Below are 17,156 nucleotides of genomic sequence, written 5' to 3'. Positions count from 1 at the left end.
CGCAAAAAAAAATAAAATAAAATAAAAAAGAGGAAGCATGGTCGGATCTGCCCTCAGCAAGAGTGCTGTGGCAACAGTACAAAGGATGGGTTGGAATGGATGGGAGAGGATGGGAGGGGATGCCTGAGCTTGGTGCTGGGGGTTTTGTGATGAGCAGAAGCATAAGAAGTCAGGATTCCTCCCCTCATGGAACTTGCAGACTGGTTGGGAAGACAGATATTAATCAAATAGTCACAGGAATGAGGGCTCGTTTACAACTGAGCAAATGTTGTGAAGGAAATGCAGCCCCAAAGGGAGCTGATAGATCCATGAAGAGGCTGTGGACAGGGGATGGAGAAGGAGGCTGAGGTTAGAGTGGATGAACCACGGTGACTGCCTGCACGTGGCTGGGGCTGGGGAAGGGGGGAGAAGGAGGACGTTCTCCAGGTTTTGACATCGGTAAGGCCCTAAAAGGATGTGGGGAGGGAATCAAGGAGAGCATGATGGGGAAGAGGGCAAGGTCCCGGTGATTCAGGAAAGATATAGGGGCTTTGACCTTCCCCAGGACCCATACCCAGCAGAGCTGAAGTCAAACACTCAGATCTACCTCCCAAAAGCATGGCTGAAGTGGTCCATATCCTAAAGGACTGCAGGAGCAGTGGGGCCTTAAAGAGGGCCCATCCTCAGCACCAAGGGACAAGCAGAGACTTGCTGAAGGGGTGAATGGGGCCCTTAAGCTAAAAATGCCATGTTGTGTTTTACAAACAAAAGAGCCTGAGACTTCCCTGGCCCAAGGAAGGGAGAAAAGGGAGATGGTCAGGCAAGCCATACAGGCCCAGAAACATCCAGAAGGGAGTGATGAGCCAGAGGGGCCTTCTGATAGCAAAGGGCCACAGCCCCAACAAGGATTCACCTGCAGAGGAGGTCCCACTAGGGCAGCCAAGGCTGGATTATACCGTCTGCCCTCATAATACTCATCATAACCAATGGCCAGTTAAGAGAAATCAGCACAGCATCATGGGACCGTGGCCTCTGCATGCTGAATGTGTGTGCAGGTGCGAATGTGGAATGCAGTCAGCCTCCTGGGCTTTAACGAGGAGAGATTTTCCCAGGATCCTGGGCCCGTGTTGAAATATGGGCATCCCTGATACAGAAGCATTATCATCATACTTTATCATATTTGAAAGTTATAATCTCACCTTTCATCTTATGAATTCAAGTTAGGCATAAGGGTTTGGGGGGAATGAGAGAACTCTTTATGCCCATTTTCATGTGGAGACACTAGCACAGAGAGGTCTGAGACTTGATGGAGGAGATGGCAGTGGTCAATGCTGTGGCCCAGGTCAGGCTCATACAGGCTGGGCATCTGGAAATGACCTTTATGTGTCAAAAAGATAGTTTGGGTCTAATGTAATTTCTTATCTTCACATAATTCCCCAATAAGTGATAAAAATATAGATCTTTCCCTGAGCTACTTTAGAATGATTGTACCTATTACAGCAGACATTCTACTATCATATAATGTTTATTTATACCCTCTCCTCATGTTTATTCATGACATGAATTTTAAAAGCCTGGTAGCTTTGCGCTTCCGGAACGGGCTGAAAGCCCACAAAGTTTTGAGCAAAAAGACCTGATGGTCCATAGAAAATGTGCCCTTTTGGATGAGGCCTTCACAGCATATTTGCAGGCACTCCCCTCTATCTTATCCTCAAGGGACTCAAGTCCTCTATCTTATTCTAAGACTGAGTGTAGCATCTTCAACGGGGAAATTCTGACCCTTTATTCACTAAAATTCAATTCTAGGATGGGAATAAGGTTTAAACTGTCATTCTTCAAAGTGACAGGGACAGGAAACTGGACTGTCCAGGGTTCGCTCTAGAATATTAGCAGAAAAACATCTGTTAAGTGGGTCTGAGGCAAGCTAAGACCACATCACCCCATGCCTCAGTTTCCCAGCTTCAACCATTCATTGACAAAAGATGTTTCCTGAGCCCCCACTGTGAGCCACACATTGTTCTGGGCACTGATGGCAGAGACGTGAGCCAGTCGTGACCTTGTGGAGGTCACAATGCTCTGCGAATGGGAAAAGAGGCAAAATAATAACAATGATGATGATGATAAACAAATAGACAAATAAGAACATCTTAGGTTAAGTGCTGACAGCTAGGAAGGAAATAAAAGTGTCATGCAAAAGAATAATGAGAAACGGACCTCCTTCAGACATGGTCGGAGAAGGTTGACCTGACCATGTGACAATTAAGTTTAAAGTCGGGGCACAGCACCCCGAGTGAGGGGAGAGCCAGAGTGAGGTCAGGGGAGCCTTGGCTGGGTGACTAGGTTTGACTGTTAGCCTGTGGAAAGCTGCTAAATGAGAGAGGCAGGATCTGATTCATATTTTTAAAGGATTATTCTGAGAATTGATTGTAGGGTATAAGAGTCTTTCAGGCCCTGTGCCAGGCAGTGTTTTATGCACCCCTCACAAACATTCTGTTAACTTATTTACAACAACCCTGTGAAGTAGAGATTATTGTTTTCCCATTCCGCAGCTAGAAAAAAAGAGGCACAGCGAGACAAAGTTATTTAGCAAAAAGCTCACAGTTAAACCCAGAACCTGTACTCCGCTTTACAACAGCCTCACCTCAACACTGGGATCAGGAACAGGGAATCAGAATATGCAACGGGGACTCATTCATTCAAAGAACAATGAATTTAGTTAGCACCTTCAGTGTGCCAGGTTCTGCACTAGGTTTGGGGTTTCAAGGGGGAAGAAAACATAACTCTGCCCTCAAGGAGCAACCGGGCTATCAGGGGGAGAGTTGGACCCTCAGTATGAATAAATCCGGGCTTTGTGCATCCCAGTTCCTCGGCCCTGATTCTGGGGCCAGACTCTTCTACTTCTGGACCGTCTAAATCACGCCTCATTTAGGGCCCAGGATAAACCAAGAGGTGATTCAGAGGACCATGGTGGGGGTGAGGTCCAGACTTCCTCAGGCATTGGACACTCTTGCCCTGACTGCCCTCAAGGCTGGTCCAACTGCTCTCAGTCTCCAGGTCTGGGCATTAGAGAAGCACAGCCCTGGTGCGGAGGTCTTTCTAGATTCCAAACACCTTCTAGCAGTCCCCACTGGGATGGCAAGTGAGCATTGCTTCTGCTTCAGCAGAACTCTAGCTCAAGGCCAGCTATTGTCTTCGAACTTGAGAAGACAGCCTTTCAGGAGCTGATTCCTCCTACTTAATTTGAGGCTGCTACTTGCAGATTTGGGTAGGTAACCCTGAACTGAACTGTTTGGGGTGGGGGGCAGAGTTCCATGACACTGAGGGGAGGGCCTCATGGCACCCCGAAGCAGCAGCAATTTCCATAACAATTGCCCCAAACCCTCGTCTTGTTAATCCGTTTGTTCTCTGAGGCCCATACACAACTGCCTCTTCAGACAACCCGTTATTAAAGTGCTGTTATCCAGGCGAGACAGACCTGGTAGAGAACGGATTACCTCGCTCCTGCCGTCTGCATGATAAGTCAGCCCCAACCTTCCCACACACACACACACACCCCCACCGGGTAAGAGGAGGGTGAATCACGATCTATTCAACGTCACTCTCAGGCACTTTTCCCCTTTGACTTCATTAGGAGCAGTTCTTAGGCTAGGGTGGCCTATTGATGAAACCTCAGCCCCTTCCACTGCAAGCCAGAAGTCAAACAATCAAAGACAGCACAGGCTGGAGAAATCAGAAAGAGGATTTGCATGAAATCAAGGGTTGGTGATGATCCTTGCAGATAGGAAGGAAAACGGGCCTTGTTCAGAAAAGTCACTATGCAGCTGAATTGTTAACTCCATTCAGCCCTGTGTGGAGGCACCCGAAGGTTGATGGGGTTGTATGTGTTCCTGGGTAGGGCGAGGCGACCAGAGCATCCTTGCCCACAGCCTTATAGCACTGGCTCACACCCGTGGGCTTGCTGTAGACGGGGACCTCCACAGAGATAAACAAGTTCTGTGCCCCCTGCATCCTGCTCTGTATGGTGCCTGGCACATAGCTGGAGTTCAGTGAATGTTTGGCAAATAAACATATGAATAAAAATAACAGGTACCATTTATTGGACTCTTACTATACACTTTAAATGGGTTGCTCCATTTAATCTTCACAGCAACTTAATAATAAGGTACTATTAGCCCTTTCATAGATAAGCAGACTGAGGCTCAAGCAGGTTTTGTAAGATGCCCAAGCTCACACAGCCGGTACATGATGGGGCTGGGATTTGAACCAGGTATGCACCTTTGCTTTCTTACTCCTCCGGCTATCTCTGTGAAGATTCCTGTGACTGATGCAATTGGAGGAATCTGTGGCAAACTTGGTAGAGAGCCAGAGTGGGTGGGAGGAGGATATGGAACGAGCAGCCAGCATCCCTATCAGTAAAGAACCTCAAATTTAGCCTAGAGACCAGCTATCTGACAATGGGGACTTTTTGTGAGACAAGTGGCTTCATGGTGAATATCATCTACGTCAACTGCAAGATACTTTCTTCTTGAAAGACAGTCCCAGACCTCTTCAGTGACTGGTCTTCTGCACCATGCCCTGTATCCCATAGCTCCTGAAAATTATGGGCGATGGCTGGTACATGACTCAGAGAGCATCATTACTTCACAAGACATTGGGGCTCGCTCCAGTGCCCAAGCTCTTGGGATGAGGAATGTACTACTCACTCCTCTCCAAGGCCAGCCTTCTCTCTAAGCATATATTATTATAGGTTTCCAAGGTCAACGTAACACAATGCAGTGAGGACACGTTTCACTTATTTCCCACTACATATTAAACCAGAAGACACCACAAACCTGACCTATCAAGTTACTTGTGGAGCTCTTGTCACCACAAAAAGCATCAAGTTTTCCTGAAAGATTTTGTCCTCCTTTTATTTTTCAACAAGGATGTCTATCATTTCATATTGATTTATAAGAGCTCTTTATGTAAGAAAGACATCATCCATTGTCATATGTGTTGCAAATACAAATCCTTTCCTCAGTCTTTTGCCTTATATGTTTACTTAATATGTTTTCAATATCTACAAGTAAAGTTTTACGTGAGCATATCTTTCAAACTTTCCCTCTGTAGTTTTGAAACGTCTCCCAGGCCAAGATTATATAACTACTAATATTTTACTCTGGCTTTGACTATGTAGTTTTTAAACATTAAATGCTTCAATTCCATTTAGAATTTATTTAGTTAGGTGGTTTGAGCTATGGATAAAATAGTGTATTGCTTACCACTTAGCCCAGCTAACTGGACATAAACTCAGCCCATAATATCCCCTCTGAGAAACAACAACAGCAAAAATAGTCTATTCAGTTAGTCCACTGAAAGTTCATGTCACGGGGCATGAGTACAAATGAAAGTCCCAAGAGACCCCAAAAGTGAATCTAGCCGTTATGGATGATCCAAGACAATGAACCCAGCTTTTCCTTAAAGGAAGTCTTTGTTACTGCAACTCATTTTGCCCCATGATAAGAGGAAGCAAGGGCTATAGACACTCCCTAAAGAACATAGAAGAGTTTGTTAAAAAGGCATAGTTTGGCTAAGATCCCTTCCTGCCCAGCTTGATGCAGAGGATTATTGCTTTGGAGGGGGGTTACTTCCACTCAGGCAATCCCAGTGAGTCTGGGCCACTTGTAATTAGACTCTCTTGGAGGTCATGACCAAATACTAGTCCAGAGGTGAATCCTGAAGCTATAGAATAGAAATGAAACAGGTGTGAAGACTGTCTGACACCCAGACAACAAACTGAACAGATGAGCATTCCAAGCCTCGGGGGTGGAGGTGGGGTGTTAGAGGAGGGGCAAAGGCATAGGTTTAGGGATCGGTAAATATTCTTCTTTTACTGGAACACATACTGCTTAGTGGGCTGGCTCTGTCCCCTCCAGATTATTAACACAGAATGCCTAAGGGAAGGCACCAGGGATAAATCAGAGCTTAGTAACAAAATTCACAGCAAGAAGCAAATGAGAACAAAACGCATGCCGAATCTAGGCCATCTTCCCTCATCAAAATGCAGAAGGTTTTCCCTGGATGTGTTCTAGAACTGCTTAGAATTGCTTGCTTCATTTATGTCAGCCAAAGGTTTGTGGGGTTCTCCAAGTTAAGAAAGGGAAAATGAATTTCTGTCAAATGTCCCTCAGTTGGATGTATTATCCACTTCTTAAGTTGTTCCTGGTAAGTACATTATCCTGCACCAGTACCTGTTTGCCCAGCCCCTCCCTTGGACAGCGTGTCCTCTGGTTTTCACCTGACCCTGCTAGGAAGGGACCAAGTGTCAGAGAAATCATGTCTTGCCATCTCCTTTCAGTTTTGATTTGGGGCTCATTCAGTGGTTTTAGATTCTCTCTGCCACTGTCCCCTTCCACTAGGGTGATAAATGAAAGATTGCTTCTTAATGGAAGGCAATACCTGCAGTGAATCATGCCCACACGCTGAACGGCATCTTTTTCACACAAAATGGACGCTGCATCTCAAGTGAGGAAACAGTTTTGCCCCTTTCTCAGAATAGCATCAGGATCTGGAGCTCTAAAATAATAGCTCGATACCCAGTCTTTATTGCTAAACCCCTAACTAAATTCCTTCTTACTAAAACTAAGATAAATTAAATAGTCCGAACTCACAGATTTAAAAGAAAACAAAAACAAATAATGACAACAAAAACTCAGTTCAGTGTTCAGTTTTCAGACTCTGAGATGCACAGGGAATGAGCAAACAGCTGGCTAGACACACACACACACACACACACGTACACGCACACACTCACACACACATACACACACACATACTCTCACACACACAGGAGAGCTGAAAATTCATGCAAGTCAGTGTTGGACTTTTAGCCAAAGTGACAAGTACTAGTATTTTTGTACATCTTGTCAAATAAATACCAATCCTTAAAAAACGCTGATTTTTTTTCCCGAGATCTAGCTAATCCTGGCCATTTGTGGTAAGTGCTAAAAATCTGAAATGTTAAAGAGAAAAAAGAAAGTGCTTTCTCATAATAGGACCCAAACTCTGGATGCAAACTAAAAGACCTGCACTTAACCATTCAGATATTATCACACACAGGCATGTTCTAAACCACCCAACCAAAATCCAGCTTTCTAATTGAATTCTGTGTCACAAACCTGATATAGGGTCAGAGCCACAAAGTATAGACTGTGAGACGTGCTTGGGCCTTACTCTTAAAACCAGTGTATTTGGTGACTTGATAATCTCAAGTGTCAAAGAGCAGTGTCCTAAAAGCCAGCTCTTCCCTGGGCAGCCCTTACAGTACATGCAGTGTCTACCTTGAGTGAGCTGCAGGGTGAGGTTTGGGCAGTTACCTGGTGAATTTGATCAACATGGACACATCAGACTCATCACTCTCATTCCTGAAAATTCATCCCCAGTTTAGAGCACCCGATATATGTGGCTGGCCTCACTACCCAGAGCCAGGATGGTGGTAAAGCATAGTGGTTAGAAGGACCTGCTTTTGAAAACCTCTGACATGCCTGGATTTGCACCCACCTGCCAGCTGAGTGCTCCTGGGAAAGGCATGGAAGGCTCTGAGCGTCAGTACTTCCAGCTGTCAAATGGAGGGAATAAGCCAGCCCACCACAGAGGTGGTCACGGGGCTTAAGCGCGCTGTCCTGTGTCAAATGCCCAGCAAGCCCCAGTCGCCAATGATGCTGGCTCCATTAGCGAACACCATCCTCTTCCCTCTCCTGTGGGGCTGGGTAGTCTGAGAAGAGACACTCAAGAGACTACTGAAGGAAGAGTGTGCTTTCTGAAGCTAATAACCTACAAGGACAAACATTTGCCCTGGTGGTTAATTTTAAATGTTTAAGTAATTGCAACAAGATAAAAACTGATGCTGCAGCCAAGGGTCCCAATAAAAGGGTTGAATGGAAAAGAAAGAGTCTACCCTTTACCATGTTCTTTCAAAGTCTTCTTAGAAACCTGAATATCTCATGACTTCAGAGTACAGATACCAGCTAGCAGCCCCAGCCCTACTCCAGGGTAACCACGGATGTCTGGGTAGTGGCAACTCTCCTGTGAGAAGTGTCAGCAGATGCAAACCTCCTGAGAGGACTGTCTGTTTCCTTGCAGGGTTGAAGAAAGCTTCAAAACCTTATTTTGGTCCATCTTTGGCTTGTCTGAAGTGATCTCGGTGGTGCTGAAATATGACCACAAATTCATCGAGAACATTGGCTATGTTCTCTACGGTGTTTATAATGTCACCATGGTGGTCGTGCTGCTCAACATGCTAATAGCCATGATCAACAACTCGTATCAGGAAATTGAGGTAAGACCAGATAATTGAAAATGCTCTCTCTCCCTCGGTTTAATTTGCATCACTGTTTTCAGCAATGGGGTAATGATGTCAGAAGCTCATGTGTTATTAAATGTGAAGCCAGAACAGCAAACAACAGACATTTTCCTTGGATCGCTCCAAGAAGCACTTCCAGTTAACCTGCCATGACACACGGCAGGCACCATGCATGCAATGGCCCAATGAGGGCAGAAAGAAACAGGGTCACGAATCTTTCCTCTTTTACATGTGTCCCCTCAGGACAGCATGCAGGTGACCCATGGCAAATGGGAATGACTGTTTCTTCCACCCTACATTCACTTCTGCCTCTCCCGAGTTATTTATTAAGTACCTACTTAATAAAGCCAAGCCCGTGCTAGGCACTGGCGATACAGAGATAACCAAGACATGATCTCTGCCCTTGAAGAGATTCTCACTCAGTCCAGTGAGAGAAAACAGATACATCAATCAACAAATTACAGTGCAGTGGGGCCAGTGCACCCAGAGAAGTCCTAGAAGGTGTAGGCGGTGCAGAATAGAGAGAGTGCATGACGATGGGGGCGCCGAGGCTTGCAGAGGTGATACTTGAAGGCCGTTCAAAGCCTTGTTTTGCTAGACAGACAAAGGAGTCAAGACAGTATATCAGGAGGCAATTTACCAAAATCTAAAATGCACAAACCGTGAACTATTGATTACAGCCTTGTTTGGAACAGCAAGAAATGAAAAACAAACTACATGAGCATTACTAGGAATCTAGTTAAATAGATTATGATGGATCTGAACAGTGGGAAACTGTGCAGCTTTTAAAAAGGATGAGGACTTTCTCTATATTCTGATGTGGAAAGACCTCCAATTATAATGGTAAGTAGAGAAATGGCAAGTTGCAGAACAATGTATATATTGTACTCTATGTAGAGAGGAAGAAAAAGGAACACGTATTCCTTTTTGATCATATAATCATTTGAAAAAGAAAACTAACCTGGAAGGGTGCACAAGAAGGGCACAGCAAGGGGCGCCTGTTGAGAGGTAGGGGTTAGAGGTCATGGTGGGTTTACAGGCTTTCTCTTTATACGCTCTGATGCTTAGAAATCATGTCATTGTTCTACCTATTAAAAGTCAAATAAATAAATGCAACATTAAAACAAAATAAAATGCACTGACCCTTTGACTCAGCAAATCCGTGCAGACATATGATTTTACATAGATGTTCATTACAAGAAAAACTTGGAAATAGCCCATCAATATAGGAATATTTAAATAAACTGATATAGCACAGACTTTAAAATACTGTTTATAAACATTGAGAAAGACCTTTCTGTGCTGACAGAGCAAATCTCTATGATATTGTTAAGTGAAAAAATGCAAGCTGTAGAAAAATATCCATAGGCAAGTCTCATGTACGTAATAATACAAACGTGCAGACACAGAAAGCAAAGGTAGAAATAGGGTATCCTCTGGGGAGGGGAGTGAAACAAGAAAGGAGATTTGAAAGGACTTTCGCGTTTGCTTGGTATACCTCTGTACTTAAGTCTTTTATAAGAAACAATTATCTGTGTATAGAAAAAAATTAAGACTTCCATGTATTTGTTTGCTAGGGCTCCCACAACAAAATATCACAGACTGGGTGGCTTAAATAACAAAAAGGTATTTTCTCACAGTTCTGGAGCCTAGAAGTCCAAGATCAAGGTGCTGGCAGGACTGGTTTCTTCTCAAGCCTCTCTCCTTGGCTTGCCGATGACTGTCTTCTTGCTGTGTCCTCACAGGGCCTCTCCTCTGTGTATCTCTTCCTGTCCTTATGATGACACCAGTCATATTGGATTAGGGCCCCACCCTTACAGCCTCGTTTAACCTTAATTACCTCTTTAAAGGCCCTCTCTCCAAATATAATCACACTCTAAGATACTTGTGGTCAGGGCTTCAACATATGAATTTTAGGGGAAAGCTTTGGTCCATAAAATCCCTCCAAAAGAGTATTCTAAACCGTAGGAACAGCATGTGCCAAGGCAAGGAGGGATAAAACAATGTGGTATACTCAGCACTGCGCTGCAAGAGTGTAGGCTGAGCAAGAAAAAGAGGTAAGAGGAGAAAGGAAGAGGTGAGCCAGCGTGCAGCCTTTGTCTTAGCCCCCAGCCTCACCACCCTGCCACCCCGCCACCTACAGGAAAACGCAGCACTGTGTCAGCAGACAAACAACATATATATATATATATATTTAAGTGTTTTACAGACTTGGTCACCTATGTGACTACTGAGCTGTTGCTAACTAACCCTCCCTGCCCTCCTGGGCCTCAGCTTCCCCACATGGAAGAGAAACCAGATGGTCCCTGGAATACATGGGTTTCTGGAGCACTCACCCCAGAAGTTCTGCCCCATCCTATCGAGCACATTGTGCATTGGTCCAAATGAACATAACATGGGAAGTCACGTGACTAGCATGAGTGATGCCCACTAGTTTGGGGCAGGAGTGAGCAAGCCCACGGCTTATGACGTCAAGTTATCCACCACAGGGCGGTGACAGGTGACAGAGAGAGCCCACTGCAGCCCACTGGGCGCTGGGCTTCTCCTTGTCTGGGGAGAGCAAACGTCCCCACCGTCTTACGATTCGTGTACAAGGACCCTAAGTTCGGCTGCCGGGACGTGCCTAGTGTTCATGGTCATGATGAACCTTAATGAAGTATGTATTTGTAAGTTCTTACAGGAGAACACTTATTTATTCAACAGATCTTGAGCACCTACATCCGAATCCATGGACCTGCCTGCCTCTGTGCCTGCCACGCCCCCCCTCCCCCGCCCCCCGCCATTGTCCTCCTGTAGGCAGACAGGCCTTCTCCCCTGAGCAGCCCCAGCCATGTACCCTGGCCCCCTACCCTCTCTCCTCCTCGGGATCAGCCAATGCACATTAGCCCTCCCCACCTACATCCTCACCCTCTCCCCCTCTCTAGCTAATCCTGCCTGTCAGCATTTAAATGCATCTCTTGATCTTTTTTTTTTAATAAATTTATTTATTTATTTATGGCTGCATTGGGTCTTCGTTGCCGTGCACGGGCTTTCTCTAGTTGCGGCGAGCAGGGGTGGGGCTACTCTGTTGCGGTGCGCAGGCTTCTCATTGCTGTGGCTTCTCTCGTTGCAGAGCACGGGCTCTAGGCGCACAGGCTTCAGTAGTTATGGCATGGGGGCTCAGTAGTTGTGGCTCACGGGCCCTAGAGCACAGGCTCAGTAGTTGTGGCACATGGGCTTAGTTGCTCCACGGCATGTGGGATCTTCCCGGGCCAGGGCTCAAACCAGTGTCCCCTGCGTTGGCAGGTGGATTCTTGACCACTGTGCCACCAGGGAAGTCCCATCTCTTGATCTTTAAAAAAAAAAAAAGTAACTACAAACAATCCTCCCTCCATTTCACTTTCCAGCTCTGAACCTCTTTGTCTCCTGCTCTTTACTGCCTAGGAAGAGTTGTTTACATTTCTCACTGCCTCTCCACTAATTAACTGCTACTCTTCTCCACCCCAGCCCACCCGCACTTGACCTGGTTGAGAACTACTCACCCCTTGGATCTCAGCTCAAATGCTAGCCCTCAGGGCAGCCTTCCCTGACCCCCAGGGGCAGGACCCCCAGCACCCAGCGCCTCCCCCAGCTCTTAGCCCAGCTCTAGATACAAAGAGCTGATGAGTTAACATACTCGTGTCATTGGCCAGGCTGCATGTCCCAGGAGGGCAGGATTGCCATCCCCAGTACCTACCTCGCACAGGCCAGGCACACAGTAGGTGAGCACTAGGTGGGCACATAGTAGGAGGTTTGCTGAGTGACTGAAGGTTGAACATCAGGCAATGTATTAAGCTATGGAGATACAAATAATACTTACTGAGGGTTTACTAAGTATCTGACGTTGTTTTTCCCGCATTAACTTCTTTAACTCCCACAAGAGCCTATGAGGTAGGTTTTATTATCCTCATTTTACAGGTGAGGAAACTGAGGCTCAGAGCAGCTAAGTCACCTGCCATGGTTACACAGCTAGTAAGGAACAGAGGCAGGGTTTGAACCCAGCCAGGCTTCGGAGCCTGTGCTCTCTCCAGTGCATCACCCTTCCTCTCAGGTCGGCAGTCCCTCCCACACCTCTCTGCTGTACAGCCGAGACCAGGAACGACCCCTGTCCTCACAAAGCTTCCAGTCTAAACGACCTGTATAGCATGTCCCCATAGAGCAGGCCAGGTGCTGAGGGGGTCTCAGTAAAAACAAGCCTGCTGGTAATGACCTTATACTCTCCTGGCACATCCCAGCAGCCTCATGTGGGCCCCTGCTGGGCTCACAACCCCTTGAAGTGTAGCTCAGGCCCGTGTGGAGAAAAGCCCACTGCCCACAGCACACATATTCAGTGCCGACCTCAGGGCTGCGGGAAGCAGGCTATCACCATGAGCAGAGGAGCGAGCCCAAGACCACTGCCTACATCACACAGCTAGTAGGGGTCTAGCTGATTCCAAACCCCACGCCTCTTTCCTGGCCTCAGACTACCCTCCTGGGACAGGGGCCCAAGGCGCCTCCCTACAGAAAACACACACCTGCTACCTCTCAGGGGGGCCCACTCAGCGTTTCTGGCATTGCCCGCAACTCAGAAGTAACAGATCTGGGCTTTAAATCTACCACCACCACCACCAGGGAAGAGGGCATGGCCAGACGACCTGCTGCCAGCTCATCAGGTTTGCTCCCCTTGAATGACATACACTAGACCTCGTAACGTCGTTTGACAGCACTCTGACCCATGAGAAATACACTTTCTAATAGGAAACACATGATGGTGTCTGACATGGTAGCCACGAGCCACACGTACTGAGCACTCGAAATGTGGCCCCCCTTGAATGACATACACTAGACCTCGTAACGTCGTTTGACAGCACTCTGACCCATGAGAAATACACTTTCTAATAGGAAACACATGATGGTGTCTGACATGGTAGCCATGAGCCACACGTACTGGGCACTCGAAATGTGGCCAGTCCAAATTGAGATGTGCTATGAGGGTAGAATACATGCCAATCTCGAGGGCTTGGTATGCCAAGGACATCTGAGCTATCTCATAAATAATTTTTATAATGATTACATGTTGAAATGATAACATTTTGGATCTATCAGATTAAATAAAAAAACATCACTGATATTAATTTCACTTGTTTCATTTTACTTTTTATAATGTGGCTCTGAGAACATTTAAATGCCCTTGTGTGGTTCTCCTTTGCGGCTGACGTTATGTGCTATCGGATAGCACTGCCTCTGATGGTGTGCTGTTATTTTCCTTGCCTCACAGGAGGATGCAGATGTGGAGTGGAAGTTTGCCCGAGCAAAGCTCTGGCTGTCTTATTTTGATGAAGGAAGAACTCTACCTGCTCCTTTTAATCTAGTGCCAAGTCCTAAATCATTTTATTATCTCATAATGAGAATCAAGATGTGCCTCATAAAACTCTGCAAATCTAAGGCCAAAAGCTGTGAAAATGACCTTGAAATGGGCATGCTGAATTCTAAATTCAGGGTAGGTAGCGTGGGACTTACGGGGCTAGAGAGGCAGCAGGAGGGGGAGGGGGAGCTGTGTGTTTGATTCAGATGGTGCCCCTGATACAAAGGAAGTCAGGAGCCCGGAGGGACCCTGTGCTTTCCAGAATCAGCCAGCGCGTCAGCAAAGCTGCAGCCCCAGCAGGGGCAGCCGGCCGGCCGTAGTGCCCCTCCTCCTGCGGGCCGAGCCGGAACCCCACTGAGGGACTCCTTAGTGGACTGGGAAGCAGATTAGCTCTTCCCAGAAAGTATCTGGATCATGATGACTGGGAAGAAAGGTTCCCTGCCCATTATCTCCTGCTCCTGGAGATTCTCAATTATTAGCATATTAAAATCTCTGGGGAGTCTTGGAGGAAGGACACCCACATCACTTTAACTGAGTGCTTTCCAAACAAAGCTGACCAAACAGTAATTTGTAACCCACTGACATCCTACAGAACTAGAGGCCCCAGGAACACGTTCTAGAAAGCCAAGCAGCAGTGGGTATAGTGACCTCCTGAGGGTCCTCATTTTAGAGACAGCCCCGTATGCAGGTCCTGTTCGAGTCCTAGCATGTATGTATGTACAATCGTGTATCATGGATTATGTGTTATATATTATGTATTTTCTATTTTTTTTTCCCAGAAGACTCGCTACCAGGCTGGCATGAGGAATTCTGAAAACCTGACAGCAAATAACACTTACAGCAAGCCCACCAGATATCAGGTAACCACCCCTTTCCCAGGTATGGGCAGAAGCGGACTCCGTTCAGACACCAATTAAGTCACATGGCTGTGTCACTCCCCCCAGAACACAGCTTCATTCCTTCCTTCATTCGACAAATATTTATTGAGTGCCTACTGTATGCCAGGCACCATGCTGCTTCCTGGGGATACAGACATGGTTCCTATCTTACTGGCACTTCCAGTCCATAGAGGGAGAGATACAATGAGCAAGTAAACGCACAAATAAATATGTAACTTCAAATTGATAAAAGTGCCAAGAAGAAAACAATCAGATGTTAAAATGCAGAAAAATAGGGAGCCCCTGCTTAGATATGGCTGTCAGAGGATGTATCTTCAAGGAGAGGACAGTTAGCTAAAACCTCAGAGATGAGAAGGAGGCAGCCACGTGGGGCCTTCCAGGCAGAGGAAGAGCAGCAGCAAAAGCTAGAGGGGAGAAGCTTGGTGGGTCCACAGCGGCTAGAGCTCTGAGTAGGGGAGAGGGGAGGGCGATGAGGTCAGAGTCCAAATCAGGGGCCTGGAGCAAGGTCAGGAGGTGGATTTCACTCTGATGTACCCAGGAAGGCAGTGGGAGGAGTTTAACTTGGGGGAGGGAGAAGATGATAAAATTGTATTTATGCTTTAAGAAGACTACCTAACTGCTATAATGAGAAGAGACCAGTGAGGACGAGAGTGGAAGCAGGGAGACCAGTGAGGAGGATGTGACAGTCACCCAGGTACAAGGAATGGCGACTTGGAGTGTGAGAAGGGTGAGGGAGAAAGACTGACTGACTCAATATACTGACTGACTCAATATATATTTATATATTTATAAATAAATATACGTTTGGGATGCATCGCCAAAGGGACGTGATGCAAACCAGCGGGCACCGGGTAGGGAGAGGCAGGCACGCAGGATGGCTCCCAGGGATCTGTCTTAAGCAACCAGGTGGATATTGATGTTTCCGGTAAGCACCTGACCTTAGACTGCCCACAGGCAAAGTCTGTTGTTATAAAAATTAGGAGAACTTATGTGCGTACAGATCTTGCTTCGCTTTTGGAAATTAATGCAAAATCTCTGTATCCGTTTGCATCAGCCAGTGATAAATGGTTATTACTAGGTTATTGATTAGAAAAGTGCAGACCATTCTTTTCTTGCTTGCCCACTCCCAATGACTAGCAGTTTTACCCATGTTGACCATCTCCTATCAGATGTAAATCTGAAGCTGTCCTGAGTGCTCCTTCAGGCCAAGGTGATATGACCCTGGTGCCACTATCGCCGAGGGAGCCATTACAGACTTAGCATCTTCCAGACACAGGTCTCTAATTGAATCTCCATCCATATTTCAGAAGCCAGCTGTGCAGTTAGGAGGAGTTAAGTGTACAATTAAGAAACAGCTCATCCCTCATAGTACTTATGGTTTTAACAGATGACATGGGCTAAAAATTGGCAAAGGGCAAGTCTTGTCTTTAATTGTGCACAAAATTGGACCTGACCAGTTTGATCTGCTTTGATTTATTTTACAGGACCAAATCCTTTGGTCAGGGGAAGGATTTTTATTTCTTAGCTTCTCGGAGAGAAGTAGAGATTATCTGTGCCACAGAAAAGATAGAAAACCCTAGCAGGGGCTTCCCTGGTGGCGCAGTGGTTAAGAAAGCGCCTGCCAATGCAGGGGACACAGGTTTGAGCCATGGCCCGGGGAAGATCCCACACGCCGCGGAGCAACTAAGCCCGTGCACCACAACTACTGAGCCTGTGCTCTAGAGCCCGCGAGCCACAACTACTGAGCCCATGTGCCGCAACTACGGAAGCCTGCGCGCCTAGAGCCCGTGCTCCCCAACAAGAGAAGCCACCGCAATGAGAAGCCTGCACGCCGCAACTAGAGAAAGCCCACGTGCCGCAATGAAGACCCAATGTAGCCAAAAATAAAATAAATAAAATAAATTATTTAAAAAAAAGAAAAGAAGAGAAAAGAAAACCCTAATGGATTAGGGCCAGATCTCTCCTGGGTTTTGAGCAGAATCAGCAGCTGATATCAAGGAAGGCAGCTGATGTGGTGAGTGTCTATACCCAGGATGAATCCCTTATGAACGAGGCCCTGTTCCACAGCAGTCTTGAGCAATCCCATTTCTGTCTTTCATCATCACTGGCTGAGTCCCTGCAGCCTTCAGTCTCCCGGAGAGCTTCCTGCTATGATTACACAGATTAGCCGGTTTGCAGCTTCAGGCTACTGATGGCCTGGGAAAGCAGGCTCACCCTGTATTTTGTGAATCCAGCAAGAAAAGCCTCGGGCGACTTATTCAAATCGTTATCACCAGAAAGAAGACAGAAAAACTGGGCCAGTGGGCGTCAGAGGGAGAAGGCTGAGAGGACAGTGGATGGAGCAGAAAGCATCTTGCATTTGTACATTGGCACCTTGCTCAGTCCTTCAAGGTCAAGTCTGGGCATCTTCCTGAGCTATCATCTGCTCAAATAGGAGTAAACGTTGAGTTGACACAGACAGGCAGCTGGATCAGACTAGACACTAGGGCATGTGAGAGAGGCAGGGTCTGTAACCCCCACTGAACAGATGAGGGAATTCAGGCTTCGTGGCAAAGGTCACACGGATGGTTGAAGT

The 17,156-nt window shown here is 46.6% G+C and overlaps 1 protein-coding gene across 1 annotated transcript in view; it reads left to right on the top strand.

Annotated features, from left to right (window-relative positions):
- TRPC7 (transient receptor potential cation channel subfamily C member 7) overlaps positions 1-17,156 on the top strand; it is a gene marked incomplete at its 3' end in the record, with an annotated part of 123,192 nt that overhangs the window by 99,400 nt on the left and 6,636 nt on the right. The window contains exons 7-9 of the mRNA XM_079916652.1: positions 8,101-8,296; positions 13,596-13,817; positions 14,462-14,542. Coding sequence (XP_079772778.1) covers positions 8,101-8,296; positions 13,596-13,817; positions 14,462-14,542 — 499 coding nt within the window. The remainder of the gene's footprint in view (positions 1-8,100; positions 8,297-13,595; positions 13,818-14,461; positions 14,543-17,156) is intronic.

This window comes from Stenella coeruleoalba (assembly GCF_951394435.1).
Source record: "Stenella coeruleoalba genome assembly, chromosome: 3".
Lineage (NCBI taxonomy): Eukaryota > Metazoa > Chordata > Mammalia > Artiodactyla > Delphinidae > Stenella > Stenella coeruleoalba.
This window is presented reverse-complemented; position numbering and strand designations above follow the sequence as displayed.